General features: G+C 50.0%; 1 protein-coding gene across 4 annotated transcripts in view; it reads right to left on the reverse strand.

Moving 5' to 3' along the window:
• The window catches only part of ASTN2 (astrotactin 2), an 826,144-nt gene extending 808,485 nt beyond the window's left edge, over positions 1 to 17,659 (reverse strand). For all 4 annotated transcript variants that reach the window (XM_046684656.1, XM_046684665.1, XM_046684648.1 and 1 more), the window contains exon 1: positions 17,102 to 17,659. In XM_046684656.1, the coding sequence (XP_046540612.1) occupies positions 17,102 to 17,543 (442 nt within the window). In that variant the 5' untranslated portion in view covers positions 17,544 to 17,659. The remainder of the gene's footprint in view (positions 1 to 17,101) is intronic.
• Between the last annotated feature and the right edge of the window lie 434 nt (positions 17,660 to 18,093).

The following is an 18,093-nucleotide window of genomic DNA, read 5'->3' on the forward strand; positions in this document are numbered from 1 at the left end:
ACCTAAACCCGGGTAACCCTCTCCTGAATAGTCTGCATCCCGACCTGAGTGAGAAAAAAGTTTAAGGAAGAAGAGAAGAACTGCTTTATCAATCATGTCAAATACTGTGCCAGAAAGAAAGAGACACCCGCCCCCGACTCATTGTGGTAATTGTTCCCTTTCTGGCTTTTCTCTTGCTGGGTTCAGTTTCTTCTTTTAGTTCCCCAGACAGAAGAATCATTATCATATTCTCTATGTATCTGCATGTATGTATGCATATGTATGTGTGTGTATATATGTATGTATGTATGTATGTACACACATATGTATATATACACACACAATGTATGTATACATGTAGACACACATTTATATCTACATATATATATTATATATATATATATTTTTTTTTTTTTTTTCCCAAGTAGGGGTCAGTAAAGAAGATGATTTCCTGCCTGAGGCTTGGAGGAAATCTGGAGGTAGATTCTGAGGCCTGATCATGCGTGCAGCAGCTTTGTAAAGCCAGCTTTAATATTGAATATAAGATGGTCAGTGAGCTTTCGCTAAGCACGCTATCTCCATCGAATATTATGGCAGGAACATTAACTATCTCCTTTCCAATATATTGTACCCGGGGCGTGGAGGATGATGCTGTGGTCTAGGCATAGTATGGTGCTTGTAGAAGACTTTTTTTTAAGCTGTGGAATCTTTTGTTCAAATGACATTGGAGCTCCAGTGTTACAGACAGATAAAAATGGAAATCTCTTTAGTTGAAGCCCAGAGCAACTCATACTGCCCTGATCTATCGTGGAACTCAGTCTGAAAAACTAATGCCCTAACAAAAAGACGGCTTCATTAATATCCCTGAGTAGCTTGCAAGAAACTTGCCAAAGTGACCTTGGACAAGTCACTTCCTCTCTGTGCATCACCAAAGGTGGCTGCTCAGGTACCAATTTACTCCGCATTCCACAAGAATCCAGCAAACTCTTCATCATGATCACTTTCAGGGAAGGAGATCAGGCAGAGGAGAGACTTTCACTTCTTCCTTTACAATATTCTTGAATTGTCTGAATTTGTTACCGGTTTGTATTCCTTTTGTTAAAATTTAAAATTAAGCTTAAAAATTCAATAAGCATGCATGCGCTAGCTGCTGGAGTTGTGGATATTAAAGAGACATGATGTTTAACTAAGGAAGCTTACAGACTAGCGAGAGAGACAGACAATTAAAGCACCACAATATTTCCATGAAAACACGGACTGCAGTGAAGATACAAAGAGCTTGGGAGATGACTGTTTTGGAGGAGCCGGGAAAGTCATCTTGGAAGCAGCAAAGGTACATTCAAGCTGGATCTTAAAAGATGGGTAGTAGTTATAAGGCAGGAAAGATATTTTTCAAATGTATATATTAGAGGAAATCTGGCAATTAAGTGGGCAAATTATAAATTTTAAACAAATATCTCTTCTCAGTGGTTGGGCTAGCTTGATGTTTCCCAAAGCGTTGGGAATATATATATATACACACTACTATATATATATATTACTATATATATATTACTTCAGTAGTTACATATTTTCTTTTACAGGCTGTCTTCCATTTATAGCAAGTTATTCTGGAGTTCCATTCGTGATAGTGATACAAAGATTCCTTTTAAAAATAAATACAGCTAATCCCATTTACTATGTGACCTTGTACAATTGACTTGATCTCTCTGAATGGCCTTGTCTTCCTCTGTAATATGGAGATACTAAAAATAGCCATGAAAAGGAGTTTTTTTTAAAAATGAAAAAGTGCAAATGTTATTATCCCAAGAGACTGTTAGACTGTCGGGATGAACTCCTTGCATTTCTGAGCCCCCAGGGACTCAGCACAGGGTCTCAGATGGCAGAACCACCGAATGACGACTGAAGGGGCTTAGCTCCAGGCAAGAGGAGCTTAAGGTGAACCAGGGGTTTTAAGTGAACTGGTTTAGTCTAGGGCATGTGAACGGAATTCACGTCCCATGCAAATCCCAGTTGATCTGATCGTAGTGACTGATGAAGGCATCACATTGAGAGGAATCTGAGGCGGTGATTCAGTTATTGTTTAGTAATGTCTGATCACATACATTTTCCATTTATCCATTCAATAAACATTTAGTATGCGCCTCCTATGTGATGGGCACAGCTCTAGGCACCTGGGATTCCGGGAGCGAACAAGACTGGAAGGTTTCCCTTCTCTCATGGAATACCCTACGCAGCCCAATCTTCCCCAGCTTCCTGAAGGAGAGCTGGCTCTGACGATATTCCCTTAACCTCATCTGAGACCCGAAGAGGAACTGTCATTTATCTGAGGTCACACAGCAAGTGAATGGCAGAAAAAAACTAGAATCCAAGGCATTTTCCTCCCCATCTAGCACAGTTTGTATTCAGCAGACTTGCAAAACCTGTTTGGCTTTCCAAGGTTTGCAGCTGTCCTTTCTCAGCCACCAGCCTTCTCACCTGCTGTCCCCCTTGGGGTGCGGGGGGCTTCTGTTCCCTGGCTGGAAGCAGAGAGGCAGGTAAGCACAGCCATTCCCTAGGGGCCTCTGCGGTTTGGAGAAGTAGTTTAGAGAGGCCAGGAGAATAAAGTGGAGAGAGAAAAGAAGGGAGGGAGGGACAAGAGGAGCCTTGCTATTGGCAGACAGGTAATTGGTTACTTTGGGCGGTCAGCTTCTCCAGTCTCCCTCCCTGGGGGAGGCTGGAGAGAAAGTAATTGAAGAAGGTTCCCTAACAAATTAGTGTGAGACTGGGCTCGAAAATGTGAGCTGCACCTGGGTTCAGAGCTGAGGGTTTGATCTTCAGAGGCCCCAGGAAGGATGCAGAGAGGGAGGAAGGAAGGAAGCGAGGGAGTCTGCTTTATCCTGCTGTAGCAGCTTCCAGCCTCAGAAGCTCCCTGAGGGGACCCTCCTCTCCCTCCTGGGCTCCTGCTGAGCCAAGGGGCTGAGAAGAACCTCACAGATCGCTTGGTTTAATCTCATCACATCAGAAATAGAGGGAAGCCCAGAAAGCAGAAGAGACGTGACCACACCCAGCAGACCTAGGACCAAACCCCAGGACTCCTGGCTCCCCGTCCTGGCCACCAGATGACCTTGCCCCCTGGGTTCCATGAGGTCTTTATTCATAGGACTTTCTTCAAATTGCCCTAAACACGCCTTCCAACTGCAGAGAAAAAGGGGAGGAGGCAGGTCCTAGGGACTAAGGTACAGGCCTATTTTTGTGTGTTTATTTTAACAAACACCTAGGTAGACTTCCCGAGTGGCAGGCTCTGTTCCACGTTTTACAAACTTTAGCTCCTGGAATCCTCATAACAATCTGCTAATAAGCAACAGAACAACCCAGTGAGGTGGGTACCTCTAAGGTGGTGTTCACAAACTATCACCCCATTCCCACCCATGTTTCATTCATTTTATCAGGAAATATCCACCTGGCACCTACTATGTGCTGTGTCCTGCACTATATAGGTCAGAAAGCAAGGATGAATAAAACACACTTCCTACCTTGAAGGAGATGTCAGGTAAAGGTTATTAAAAATAAATGGAATAGAACGATAGAGGGAGAGGGTGCTACTTCAGTCAGGGAAGACTTCCTGGAGGAGGTGATATTCGAGTTTTGGGAGCAGGGAGGAAAACGGAAGATGAACTCAGAGAGGAAGGCAAATTATATAGGATATTCTAGACTCTGAAAAGGAATTAGGATTTTATCTTAAGAGCAATGAGAAACCACTAAAGGTTTGAAACAGGAGAGTGGCAAGATCTAATTTGCTTTTTGGGAAAGATCACTCTGACCACTATATAGAGCAGGGTTGCCCAACTTTTTCTGTAAAGGGACAGTTTGTAAAAATATTTTAAGCTTTGTAGGCCAGATAATCATTGTTGCCACCACTCAGCTCCACCATTGTAGGGTGAAAGCCATCATCGACAATACACGCACCAATGAGCGTGGTTGTGTTCCAACCAATCTTTATTTATGGACACCGCCAACTGAATTTCCTATAATTGTCACATACCATGAAATATTCTTCTTCTTTTGATTTCTTTCAATTATTTAAAAGAGTAAATAGGCTTGGGGTCCATACAAAAACAGGCAGCCAGCACATGGATCTAGCCCATGTGCTATATACCATATGGTAGAAAGAAAGGATGGGATAGAGAGGCAGTAGAAAGACCAGTTAGGAGACAGATATAATAGCCCAAGTGAGAAAGGATGGTGGCTTGGACAAAGGTGATGGCAGTAGGAAATTAGCAGAAGTGAATAATTTTGAAAGTCATTTTAGAAGTAAAACAACAGGGCTGGTTGACTGAAAGGACGAGGGAGCCCAGAGAAAGGAAACATCACAGATGACTCCTTCGCTTGAGTAACAGCGTGAACGGTGTTTTGATTTCCTGAGATGGGGTGAGTGGGGAGAGCAGGTTTGGGGAGCAAACCCCACATCGGTAGTGTGGTCCCTAACAAGAGAGAAAGAAACACAGTGTCCCTGAAGGTTGCTAGAGAAAATACAGGATGCCCAGTTAAATTTGAATTTCTGATACTCATTGAGTCATTTTTACATAACTAGGTCCCAAATATTGCAGGGGACATACACTCAGCCAGTACTGATGGTTTATCTGAAATTCAAGCTTAACTGGGCATCCTGTATTTTAGGTTTTGTATTTTTATTCACTAAATATGGCAATCCTACCAGTGGGGTATGTGGATTCAGAAAAAACAATTCTATCTGAGCCTTGAAGGAGAAACAGAGGGTTTCTCAGGTAATAGGGGAGCTAAGACTAGGAGTTGGCCAGGTGACTCAGGGACAGGAAAAACATTCTAAGCAGAGAGAACAGCATTTCCATTCTGGGGTCAGGTTGGGGGAATAAGCATGCGGCCCTCAGAGATCGGCAAGTCAGCAGTGGGGCTGGAGCCTAAAGTGTGACAGGGAACCTCACGAGGAGAGGCTGAAGAGGTACCCAGGGGCCACTTCACAGAGGTCCTCCAGGGACACACCAAGGAGTTGGCACACTTGTTAAAGCACAGATTCCCAGGCCCCTCCCCGGGTGCGTCAGCAGGTCTGGGAGTGAGAACCTGGGTTCAAGGTGATCTGATGGGTAGCTAACTTTAGGAAAGTCTGAGCTACATAATGTGGGAGATTTCCCACCTACAAATCCCAGGAGCCTCGGAAGTTGCTGCTGGCCCTGAAGTCTTGACAAGAGTAACCCCGTAATCAGAGCAAGGGCAGCATAAAATGAGTCTGCAGCCTCCCGTGGAGTCTCCTGAGAATGGGGCTCTGTGCATTTGGAGGGAGGTAGGAGGTCCAGAATGTTTGTCCAATGACCAGCCCAGCTCCCAGATAGTTGTTCTGTGTCTGGCACCTGGTTCTCCTTCGGTGCTGTCTCTCAGCTCTGAACAAGCAGACCAGACGCCTCCCGGAGCCTTCCCCGGCCGCCCCGCACCCTTCCCTCCTCCGCCCACAGCCACCACTGAAATGATTCCCCCAAATGCAGCTATTACTGTGACTGGAAATCTCTTTACTGCTGATTCTGCTAATGGAAATGTTCCTTCCCTTTTCGGCTGCTTGAAAAGCCACTCGTGACTTCCCTGGGCGCCTGAGAGCAAAGCTTTGTCAGGCAGCTGCCACCAGAAGGGAGAGGATTCTGCCCCGTTTGCCTCCTCCAACACCCACCTGCCTTAGACTCAGCCTCTCAGAGCTTTTCCGTCCAAACTGTCCTCAGACAACCCCGGAGCTCCCGCTTCCCCTGCTCCTGGAGAAGGAGCAGAGATGGATGGTCAATTGCCTCCTTTTTTGCCCGGCTGGGGGGGTGTGGGGGAGGGAGCAAAGAGGTGTAACCATAGCGTGGCTGGAGTGGGAAAAGGGGGAAGGGAAAGGGAATTCGCGTGCATTATTTATTCATACCTCCACCTCCTTCCAAAAAAAGGATTCCAGGTGGCTAAGTGGCACAGAGCACAAACTGTGTGCCAGACGCTGTGCTGGGTGCTCTGCACACACAGTCTCCCTAGGGATCCATACAGCTTAGTGTAGGTAAAAACTGACCAGCGTGCTGGGCACCGACTAGAATTTAGTGTGTGGAGGGCTCTCCAAAACTATTGATCCCATCAACCCAGAGAAGTGATCGTTAAGTTATCTTCACTTTATTGGCGGGCAAATAGAGGCTCAGAGAGATGCAGACAGAAGGCTGCAGTTAGGAAGGAGGGCATCCAGGATCCCATCCCAGGGCTTTGGGTCTTCAGAGCTGACACCTGTTCCACCCCAGCACACCGCCTCTCAGAGGAGCTGGGCGGGCGGCTGGATTTTGCTTTGGATTGGCTGAGGGACCTCGGAAAATGTACTTGTCTTTGCCCGGTAAGTGAGGGAGTTGGGCTGGATCTCGAAGGCACTATTTTACCCAGTTATATTCTAGGAGAAGTTTTCACTATTTATTTGGATTTTAGAGCTTTATTATATACATATAAATATTAAATATTATTATATATATCCCATGTGTATAGATAATAGAAGAGAGGTCCCATTTGCAAAGTGAGAACCTAAAAACTGCACAATGCTTGGGCCGACCCGGTGTCATAGCAGTTAAGTTCACGATCCGCATTGGAGTTCGGATCCACTAGTTCGGATCCTGGGCATGGAGCTATGCAACACTTGTCAAGCCATGCTGTGGCAGGCGTCCCACATATAAAATAGAGGAAGATGGGCACAGATGTTAGCTTAGGGCCAATCTTCCTCAGCAAAAAGAGGAGGATTGGCAGCAGATGCTAGCTCAGGGCTAATCTTCCTCAAGGAAAATAAAACACTGCACAATGCTGCTAAGAAGTACTAGGTGAACAAAACTCAACTTACGGTTGAGCAGAGGAGTAACAAGGAAGCACACCTGGTCAAACAGGGGCTGTATCTCAGATGCTCTGATGATTTGTAAAAGATAACGTGGAGCTTCTGGAAGTTCCTGGAAGGACTAGATCACAGGTCCCCTAGCATAATGCTATGCCTAGCACGGGGTGGGGACTCCCTAAGCACTAGGGAAAGAGAGAAGTGGAAAGGGAAGAAGGAAGGAATAGGAAGGGAGAGAGAGGAAGAGAGGATGGAGGGAAGGAAAAGATTTAAGAAGGCACAGAAGCGTAGGAATTTGCTTGTCGAGTAGCCTAGGGATAATGAGTGGCATCTAGAGAAAATGAGACAAGGCCTGGTGCTCTCTGGGCAAACCAGCAAGGAGCGACAGGGCCCAGGGAGATGCTGAGTCAGCTCCCGGCAGCACAGAATCAAGGTGCTCAGTCCCTCGGGTCTGTGAGGCTGTCACACCTGAAGTTCTTATATAAGAAGTATCTGTAACTCCTTGGTAATGAGAAGAGGAAGACATAAAATGTAAGAAGTTGTCAAAGACAGGAAAACTCAGGAACACTCCTAGCTCTGCGCAGCATGGGAGGCAGAGAGAGAACAGAGTTTGGAACCAGGCAGACCTGGCTTTGGAACAAGCTCAGCCATATAATAGCTGTGTGACCTTGGGTATGTTCCTTAACCCCTCTGAGACTCACCGCTCACTTATAAGAAGGGATGAACCCTATCTGTCTTTCAGTCTTATGGAAAGGATGAAATGAGATAACAGATGTACCAGCATGGCATCTGGGGTATAGTAAATGTTCAATAAACGGTTGCTTTGTTCATAACCTACCCCATGCCAGAAAGGTAAAGTCTAGAACACCAGCTCCCTGCATCCCCCGGTGGCCCAGCTGCCATTCCCTAAGGTGGGAGGAAGACACATCAGACTTGGAGTCCATAGACTGGGATCTGGTGCCTGCCCCACCACTGACTTGCTACAGTGACCTCAGTTTCCCTATCTTCACATAGAAGGGTTTCATTTAGGAAATGTCCTAAAGTCTTACCATTTATGACATTTGATGCTCCAAAAACCACGATGTATCATCTCCCCAAAAACATTCAGTTCCTCTCTGTTTGCCACAATGCAAAGATTCCAATCCCTTATCTGGCTTCCATGATTCTCAAGACAAGGTCTTCCCCAAACCCAACACTCTTTCCTCTAAACAAACGGGTCTCATTACTCATGCTACAACACCCTAGAATAATAAGGATGCAGGAGAAGGTAGAGGAAATGGCTGTTGAAGCTCAGAAGAAGGAAGGCTTAGTGGCAGAGGTGGCATTCCAGCTCAACCTTAATGGATGAGTGTAATTTCATCACCTCTCTAGTTTTGCCCAGTATGGATTCTGGGAAGACTTTGCAAACCTGAAGTTCTCATCATGTAAGATCCCCTTAACCCCTAGGATGTGCCAAGCACAGGGTGAGTCATTGCAGCCCTACAGATGAGGGAGCTAAGTTCACTGCTTATGGAGCTCACAGGCAAACAGCACAGACAGAGAGACACATAAGTTCTGCTCTCATCTGCTCCAAGCCACCATCTTCTCTTACCTGAACTTCCTGCTTCCAACTTGGCTTCTCTGCAGAGCAGCCTGAATAATTCTTCTAAAACATAAGTCACCTATTGACACTCTTTCGCTTAAAATCCTGCCTGGCTCTCCATTTCACTCAGAGTCAAAGCTCAAATCCCGAGAGCAGTCCGGAGGACCCTGCGTGACTGGTGTCTCCTCTCCTGTCCCATCCTGCCCACCCCTTGGTCACCCTCCTCCAGCCACGCTGGCCTTCTTGCTGGCCCTTGAGCCCTCCAGATGTGCTCGAGAGTCAGGTCTTTGCTGAAGTGCTTCCTTACCCTGGAACGCTCTTCTGACTATCTGCTTGGCTAGCTCCTTCTTTACCTTCAAGTCTCCCTTCCAATCCTACCTTCTCCATAAGCTAAAACCGATCTCCTCATCTGAAAAATTTCTGTTTTATCTTCTTCCCTCTTTTTAATAGAATTTATCACCTTCTCACATACGACAGTCATTCGTCGCTTAATGACAGGGATACGTTCTGAGAAATGCAGCGTTAGGCGACTTCATCATTGTACGAACATCAGAGTGTACTTACACAAGCCCACTACACACCTAGGCTATGGTACTAATCTTATGGGACCACCATCATACATGCGGTCCATCATTGACCGAAATGTCGTTATGTGGTACATATGACTGTACATAGCTTTCTTATTTATTACCTCTATCGTTACCATCCTCTCCCCACCACCCACCCACACACACACACACACACACACACTCCTGGATACAAGCTCTCTGAATGCAGGAATCTCTGTCTTTTGTTCTCTGATCTATTCTAAGCACCTGGGAGAGCACGTAGAACATTGTGGGTACTCAGTAGTTCTTCAGGACTAGCCGATGTTATAGTAGCCTTTATACTGGCAGTCGGTGCCAAAGGCCAGAGTGTTCAACTCCAGTGTGAAGAGGTCAGGGAATGCTTCAAAGATAAGTTGACATTTGAATTCAGTCTTGAAAGGTAAGGAGGAATTTTCCCAGGGGGTGATGGGGGAGAGTTATAAAACAAGAAGGAAGGCATCTTAGCATAGGACATCCTGAGCAGAGTTTGATCATGGACCCTGAACCACAGTGAGGAGCTTGAACTTCACACTCTTAGTGTGAGCCAGTGGGAATCCGTGAAGTGCTTTAGGAGAGGATAGCCCTGATCAGATTTGGGCTTTTAATGAAATCACTCTGTCTGCAAGTACAGACGATGGATTAGAGAGGATAAGACCAGAGGCAGACAGACCAGTGACTTGACTGTTGAAATCGCAGGAGAGAGAAGTGCTGAGGATGGAGCCTGCCAGGGCCTGTGACAATGGGGATGGAGAAATGGTTCTTCTTCATAGTTAAAACCCTAACAGTTTCTAACATACAACATCTTTGTCAATTTTTGACTCACAGACGGGGCTGCAGGGTCTAGTGTGCCAGGAAGGAAGCTACAAATATTTCTGTCCTGAATCTAACATTGTGTAGTCACCACCCACCCCCTTTCCAATCCACAGGGAAATCTTTATGGGGGTTGCTGTCCAAGAGAACTACAGACAGCAGCGAAGAGCCCGCGAACAGAGAGAGCGAGCGAAGGAGAATAGAGCAAGTCCTGCCAAGCACTGCTGCCTGCCTCCTTCTGGGGCAGGAAGGCTGCAAGCTCTGCTGGAAGGAAAGAAAAGCCAGCTCTCTCGCGCTATAGTTAATCTTCTGTTGCCACTAGCTGGTCAGTACGAGAACTTGGGAAAGTAGCAGCTCAGTGAAGGAAGCATCCTCATAATGCTGCTCCACCTCAAGGTTAAATCCGCCTCTTCCCCTTCCTGGAAAAGAGCAGCTTCTTCTGCTCACCCTCAAAGGCAGCTAGTGAAAGGCAATGGAGGCTTCCACCTCCTCTACAACAAAACCTATCAGCTCAGGTTCTCAGGAGAGACTAGAGCCAACCAGCTGGATATTTGGGCAGGAGAACAAATTCAATTTCCCTAGGCACATATTTTGCCTTAGATTTTTGTTTTCTGTCTTTTTGTAAGGAGGGGGGAGGAAAGAGTGGTGCAGTTGATGATGTGCGGCCAAGTTGTGGACACTAAGATGTGGTAGGGGTCCAGCGTAATGGAAAGAAGTGTGGAGTGGGATTCAAGCCCACTGGGTTGAAGTTTGAACTACTGGTCCTGAAGCAGGTTTCTTCCTGTGTCTGGGCTCCAGCATTACCATATCAAATGAAGGGGGTGGATTCAGTGTGCTCTGAAACTCTGTGATGCTGTCAGCCCATCAAAGTTGCTGGTCATGGTAACAGTTTCATGACTTCACCCCAAGAAGTCACAGTCCCTCTCCATCCTTCTCTCCCCGCAGTACATATGTTCACACCATCCTAGGGCAGCCAGGGCCTAGTTTGCAGCAAGACAAAGAGGTGAGAAGCACGAGGCTTTGCCTTCCAGAGGCCTGGTCAATCCTATTGCTGGACCTGTTGTAAAATAAAATTACAGAATGATCTTACGGCCTGAGGGCCCAGTTCAGGAAAATGATCAAGCTCTGGGTCACAACAAAGTTTGCAGAGCTGGGCTTTTTTGGCTGGTGTCCTTGACCCCTGGAAACAGCAAATCTGGTTGGCCTTGACCAAACTTGAGGCTCTCTAACACAGCTGAAAGGATTCCTCCTCTCTCCCTCCCCCGTTTCCTCTCCATAACATAGTACTTTCTAAGGGCAGCCAATACATTCCTCTCTGCCTCAAGTGAGTATTAAGTAGGTTTCATCAAAGGGATGGGGATGGAGTGACAGAAGTGAGTGGGAATGAGGAAAAGACTCAGATAAGAGACCACTGAACACCCTCCCTCCCAGGCCCCTTAGTTACAATGTCCCAGAAACCTGGAACATCACAGCAGGGTGGGACCTTGAAGTTTGAGTGCTACTGAAATACTTTATTTAGTGACAAGGGACCTGGTGCCCAAATGAGGAAATGGTATATATGTGTTTTAAGCCTAGCTTTGTTTAAAGACATCAAATTCTCCTTCTTATCCACCCCAGAATCTCTCCCTCTCTCACCCATACAGAAAAGTACACTGGAATTGACTTTAATGAATATCGTGTGGTCAGAAATCCCTACAGAAGACCCAGCTTACTACTATTTGTATCTGTTCTTTCTCTGTCTTAATAACTGGCATCCATCTTGAGAATCAAACCAGAAACCAAAAAGGGCAGATAGCCTCAAAGTCTCCCAGGGCTTGAATCCTTTCTCCAAATGCCTGCCAAATAGTTGTGTCGTCTCGGCTCCAAGCCTTCCTGGGACCGGGATCCTAGCATCACTAGGGGTCAGAATGCCGGGATGCTGGACAGCTCCATGAGACACGTCTTCCTGTGGATTGAACTCCATCCCCTTAGTATCTCACCTTTTGAACATTCCTTAGAACTAGACAGAAAAGAGCACATTCCTCATTCTGTGCTGACATTTGAAGGAAGCTCTGTCAGCCCTTTGTGGGCTGTTCTTCTTAGGCTAAACTCCCTGCTTCAGGCAACCATTCTGACCTGGCCCCTCAGTCCTTCTGGAGGCTTTTCTCTTTGGGTGTCCATTTTTGTCTGTATTTTAAGGAATCTTTGCAGAACTGACCAAGCTTGCATTTTCAGACTGCGTCTTTCTCTTCCACCCCAGCCAACCAGCTGCCTGCTAAGAGCATCTTTTTGGGAGAGATCTTCAGGACACTGCCAAATCTACTCAAGCAGGTGCATTTAAAGACACACCACCAGATAATTTTTCCTTGTTCACAGGGTCTCCTGCAAATAACAGAGCACACTCTCCACCTGTGGGATTTACATGACAAGGCAAATTAGTAAGAATGTTGACAATGAGTGATTACTCAATTTTATCTCTGTTCCCCGCTTTTACTGAATCAAGACTGGTGATAAACAGTCCGGCCGGACCATTGTTAAGCACAGGAAGAAGGATGCCATTTCTCTACGTGTAGGGCATGAAAGCTAAATTCACAAGCGGACTCTGGGGCTGCCTGAGGGCAGATGAGGACTGAGTGATGTGCGGGTTCACCTCAGAAGCTCTGCACTGGCAGGTGCTCCTGTTCAAATTCTTCCTTTTAAATCAATCTTTCCCGACACTCCCACGTTACTGGCAAAGGAAAGAAGACAGTGAGAAGCAAGAGGAACTAGTCAGAGTGACTGAGTGGGTCATGGCACTTCAAGTTCATAAAATCTTTATAGCAAAGGATTATTTTAGGGCTCATCTACCCACTCATATTACAGCACAAAGAACTGATGCTCTGGGGATAAATGACTTGTTCAAGGTCACAGTGGGCCACAGCTGAGATTTCCGGATCCTAACCAGTATTAAGTTCCCAAGCTGCATTGGAACATTCAACTTCTCTTCCAGCATTTCCTCCAAAGCCTAGCTAGGTTTTTGTTCCCTGTCCAGGAAGTATCTCCAGCCTTCTCTGAGTCTCTAGAGATGTCTTCCCTCCCTGATGTCACAGAATGTCATCTCCATCACTCATTGGAACCATTAAATAGAATGCACTTTGACATCCCATGAGTCATGGAACTTCGAGCTGGCAGGGTCATTAGAGGTCATTTAACTCAGGCCTCACTTTCAAACTCTGATACTTCAGCTCACCATTGTAGCTGAATTTTCTTTGAAGAAAGGCTCTTGTCATGTTGATGATTGTGATATTGGTCCACAGGACCCAGCACCATGCTTCTGCATCAATGTCACCAGCCCCTCAATGCATATTTGGCTCAGGATGCCTGTTCAGCAATTACCAGGAATGTAGGTGTCTGGTAGACTGAAATTCCAGTTCCAGGTCCGCCCTTTACCCACAGCGTGACCTCGGACTAGAATCCTTTGCAACCTGCAAAATGGGAATAATAGCGGTGCCTAATCCATATATTTTATGTGAATGAATAATAAAAAGCAAGAGTAAAGCTTTTTGCACTCCATTAAGGATTCAACAACTATTTGCCATCCCTTGATCACTTTCAGGGAATTTCACATGGTTGATGCAATTGACTGATACCCAGATTCTTCGGAAGAGGTCTTGACTCAGAAACTTGGGGGATTGTTCACCTCTGAGGGAAACTTCCATCTACATAAAGCAGGCTGGAACATGAAGGGGAGAGTAGAAATATGAGAGGAAAAGATCTGAAGAAAAGTCTTTTAAGTCTGGGCATTACCAGTACGAGAACTGATAACTCAAACAAGAGAGGCAGAACAGAGGGAGGGATGGCCAGGTACGTAGGTGACTTTGGTGAATGGGGATGGTAGGCAGTGTGTGCGAAACCACCTTGAGGTCCCCCAACTGGACTTAGGGTAAAATGCAAATTGTACCTTTTTTCTTTTTTTTTTTTTTGAGGAAGATTAGCCCTGAGCTAACTGCCGCCAATCCTCCTCTTTTCGCTGAGGAGGACTGGCCCTGAGCTAAAATCCATGCCCATCCTTCTCTACTTTATATGTGGGATGCCTACCACAGCATGGCGTGCCAAGTGGTGCCATGTTGGCACCCGGGATCCAAACCGGTAAAGCGGAACGTGCGCACTTAACCACTGCCCCAGGCGGGCCCTGGAACTCTACCTTTTGTTTGTTCCATTCACTTCCTTTAAAGCCTGCATTTTCTTTTTCTTTCTTTCTTTCTTCTTTTCTTTTTTTTTTTTTTTTTTTGGTGAGGAACACTGGCCCTTAGCTAACATCTATTGCCAGTCTTCCTCTTTTTGCTTGAAAAAGATTGTGGCTGAGCTAACATCGGGACGAATCTTCCTCTATTTTGCACGAGGGACGCACCACAGCCTGGCTTGATTAGAGGTGCGTAGGTCCGCGCCCGGGCACTGTGCGGCAAATCCAAGGCCAGCAAAGGGGAGCGGATGAGCTTAACCACTATCCCACCGGGCCAGCTCCTAAAGCCAGGGATATTTTACCACCACCACTTTGGGCCCACAACCCAAAGCATGGCCCTAGGGCTTTAGCAGACACCAGCACCCCCTAGCGGTGGCTCCACACACCCCACTATTGGCAGGATTTGGCATGTTCTGACTTTGCACGCCCAGATGTGGCATACGCAAGTTAGGAGTGAAAGACTGGCAAGTAGTGAAAGACTCACCGAACCCGCCAGACACAGACACTGGGCAAGGGGGTTTTAAAGGTCTGGGGATGGGATGATGGGATGGGGCTGCCTCGGGACCCAGAGAAAGATATGGCCATAAATGACTCAGGGTACCTCCCGCCACCCCTCAGCAGCCCTCATTTCCAGCCAGCCTGGCCCTCCCAGAGCTCATTGTGCATTCTGTGTTTACAGCAAACAGTGGAAGACCAACACAAATAAAAAGCCCACGTCTCCCTACACAGCTCCTGCTATACTCGGCCATCTGGTGTACCTCGCTAGCCAAATCCCCGGCAGGAGCGCCTTGAGCTGCCAGTCCAGGGCGCCGGGGGAAGGAGGAGGCAGGAACTCGAATCCCCACATGCATCCAAAGGGCTCAGAGCTGCCAAGGAGGACAGCACCCGCCGCTCCACAGCAGGCAGTCCCCAGCCACCGGGCTCAGCAGCGTGCGTCAGAGAAGGCGGGAGGCTCCAAGTGGACGGCACCAGGAGACTCTCCAGCTGACGCTGACGTCCTGGGGGATTTAAGACTTCCAGCTCCTCGCTTAGCTCCTCACTCAGCTTGCCCCCAGCTCCCTGACACCCATTCCCTCTTGAAAACCAAAGTTTCAAAAAAAAAAAGAGAGATTGCCAGCTCCAGGAATTCTGGGACGACTCCGATAGCTGCCTGGACCGGGTCCTCCACATCCTCGGGGAACTGGAATGCTCTGAGGTCTTCCCTTCCAAGTCACGCCATACACCAGAATGTCCCCCTTCCCCCTCATTTAAACAGCCGTTTAGTGAGGTTCCCACTCCTGACCTCTCAGGGCGCCCTGGAGCAGAGAGACAGACGGCGAGGGCGGAGGGAGACGGGTGGGATTGGAAGTGGTGGCCACCGGCCACCCTCCGCGTCTCCGGAAAGACCCTTCCCTGAGGGAGAGCCATGAGCCCAAGGTTAGCTCTTCGCCCCAAGGAGACCCATCTCCACCCCTCATCCTCTTCCTTGGCAATAGGCAGCCCCACAGGTGCACGTGAGAAGCGCTCTTGGTGTGTGTGTATGTGCGTGTCCGCGCGTGTGTGTATGCTTGAGTGTGTGCGTGTGTGTGTCGCAAGCCAGACGCGCCGCCGCGGGAAGTCCCCTGGGAACCTGCCAGGCGCTCTCCCGCCTCGCCTCCAGAAAGCTCAGCATGCTCAGGTTACAGCCAGCTGGGGAGAGCCGAGGGGCCAGCACCCGAGGCTCAAGCGCAGAAAACAAGAGGGCCTGGCTCACGCTCAAATCTCCAGAGGCAACCAGCATGAAAGGACGGGGGCGGGGGGATCACAAAAATACATTAAATAATATTATGGCTCCCAGGAGACAGGAGTCTAGTCCATTGATTCCTCTTTGGAGCCTGCTGGGCAAGAAAAGAGTTAACCTCAGAGGTTCAAGCCGGGATCTTGAAGGCGCTGACTGCGAGAGCCCATCACCCCGGCGATGCCCGAGCTGAGCTGGATCCCGGGAAGGCAAGGATCCGGGGAAGAGGAGCTCGGGAGTCTCCGGGCGAGCCCCCGGCGCCTTCCAGGCGCTGTTGTTGGCCAGACACCGACAACCAATCGCGCCCCGCGCCCCCAAGAGGGGAGGGGTGAGTGAGCGATCAGCGAGCGCCGGAGAGTGAAGGGGGAACAACATTTTTGTAAACGCTCTCCGAGATAATTAAGCTATCAATTACCCGGGTGGGAAATCAGCCGCGCTTCCCACAGCTCCACCGAAGGGCCGACTCCTCCGGGATTCGCGCTGGGAACCAGCAGGCAGCAAGCTGCTGGCGAACTTTCTGATTAACTTTTCCGTTTGAGCCCCCACCCCGACCCTTTTCCTCTACCCTTCTTTTTTCTGGCCTTTAAGTTATTATTATGAGCCCAGAGAGTCAGCTGCGGGGACAAACCCGCTCTCCGCCGGGAGGGGACTAGAAAAGCGATGCGACAGGAGGGACGATCGCAGAATCTGAAAGTGAAGACCTAGGGCTCAGATTCCCAGTCCTCAGAAATCACTCAATCCTCCCCAGCCCCATTGCACGGATGGCCAAAACTGAGGCCCAGAGAGGGGAAGCGACATGTCCAAGGTCACCCAACCCATACGGAAACCGAGTTTACACGGACTGGATGATTCTACGTGCAGCTTCTCCGCTCCGATTCTCGGGAAAATCCATCCGGAAGAGCAGAGTCAACAACTCCGAAGCGAGAGCGAGGGGGCGGTAACCGCGGGCGGCCAGTGACCATACCCAGAGGAGCAGCGGGCGGCTGGACCTGGACCTGGCTTCGGAGAGGGGACTACCCCGGCCCCTAGCTCGAGCACACTCGGCGATCTGGGGTCCTGACGTCAGGAACAAATCGCGGCAGAGCTCAGCGTCTGGACTGACAGACCTAGGGACCGGTGCCCGCTGCGGGAGGGTTGGCACGCCCCCGAGCTCCCGCCACGCGCTCTGCGGGACCTCCTGGCCCGTACTCCTTTCCAACCACCTGTATGCCCTCTGGGCCCCTCAGCTGCCCACTCCCAACCCCGCTCGGGGCAGCCCGGGGCGGGGATCCACAGGGCGCCCCCGCCAGTCGGCTTCACTTAGGGGCTCGAGGTTCCTTGGGACCCCGCGTGTGCCGGCGCCCCGCCTTACCCAGGGTGAAGAAGGGCAGCTCGGTGTTGTCCAGGTCGTCCTGCACCGCGATGCGCCCGGGCAGCTCGTTACGCACAAAGAGCAGGAGGCGCGACTCGGCGGCAGTGCCCGTGGAGCCGGCGGCGCCCGGAGACGCGGCGGCGGCGGCGGCAGCTCCGGCCCCGGTCCCAGTCCCGGCCCCGGCGCGGGCGCCGCTCCAGCCGATGTCGCTCTCCCGCAGAGCGGGCAGCGTGGACACCGTGACGGTCTTGAGCCGGCAGGGGCTGTCGGGCTCCCGCGAGGCGGCGGCGGTGGCGCCGGCCAGCAGCGGCGGCGGCGGCAGCAGGAGCAGGAGGAGCAGCAGCGGCGGCGGCGGCGGCGGCGCCGGGTGGAAGCCGAGCCTCAGCCGCCCCCGGAGCCCCAAGCCGGGGCCGGGGCTGCGCCGGGCGCCGGCGGCGGCCATGGCGGGAGCGGCTGCGGTGCTGCGAGCCGCGGCGGCGGTGGCGAAGGAGGAGGAAGAAGAGGCGGCAGCGGCGGACGCCGAAGCGAACCAGGACGCCGGAGCTAAGGAGCCGTGGGAGCCGCTCGCCAGCAGCCCCCAGCTCCCGGCTCCGCCTCTCGCTCGGCCCCGGCCCGCCCCGCCGCGCCGCCTCCCCGGGCCCCGCCGCCCGCCCCCTTCTCTGGCTCCCCCCGCAGACCCCGAGCGTTTCGGAGGCTCCGCCCGGCCTCGTGCAAATCCCAGTCGCCCCTTCTCCTTTCCCAAGATCCCCCAATGCCGCCCTCCCGATGTTCTTTGGCCACAGCACCCCTCTCCAAATTCTTAAGACTTAGGGACCCCCTCGCGCCTCCCCTGGTTCCCTCTGGCTCAACCCAGCTTGCCCAGCTTCACCCCACCCCTGGCTCAATCCGGAGGTTGCACCTGGGGGCGCGCCTTAGCCCAGCCTTGCTCCAGGCCCCGCCTTCTTGGGTGTCAGGGGCACCTCTGGATGGCCAAGGCTTAACTTTGTCTTCGC

The sequence above is a fragment of the Equus quagga genome, chromosome 1, assembly GCF_021613505.1.
Source record: "Equus quagga isolate Etosha38 chromosome 1, UCLA_HA_Equagga_1.0, whole genome shotgun sequence".
Taxonomy (NCBI): Eukaryota; Metazoa; Chordata; class Mammalia; order Perissodactyla; family Equidae; genus Equus; species Equus quagga.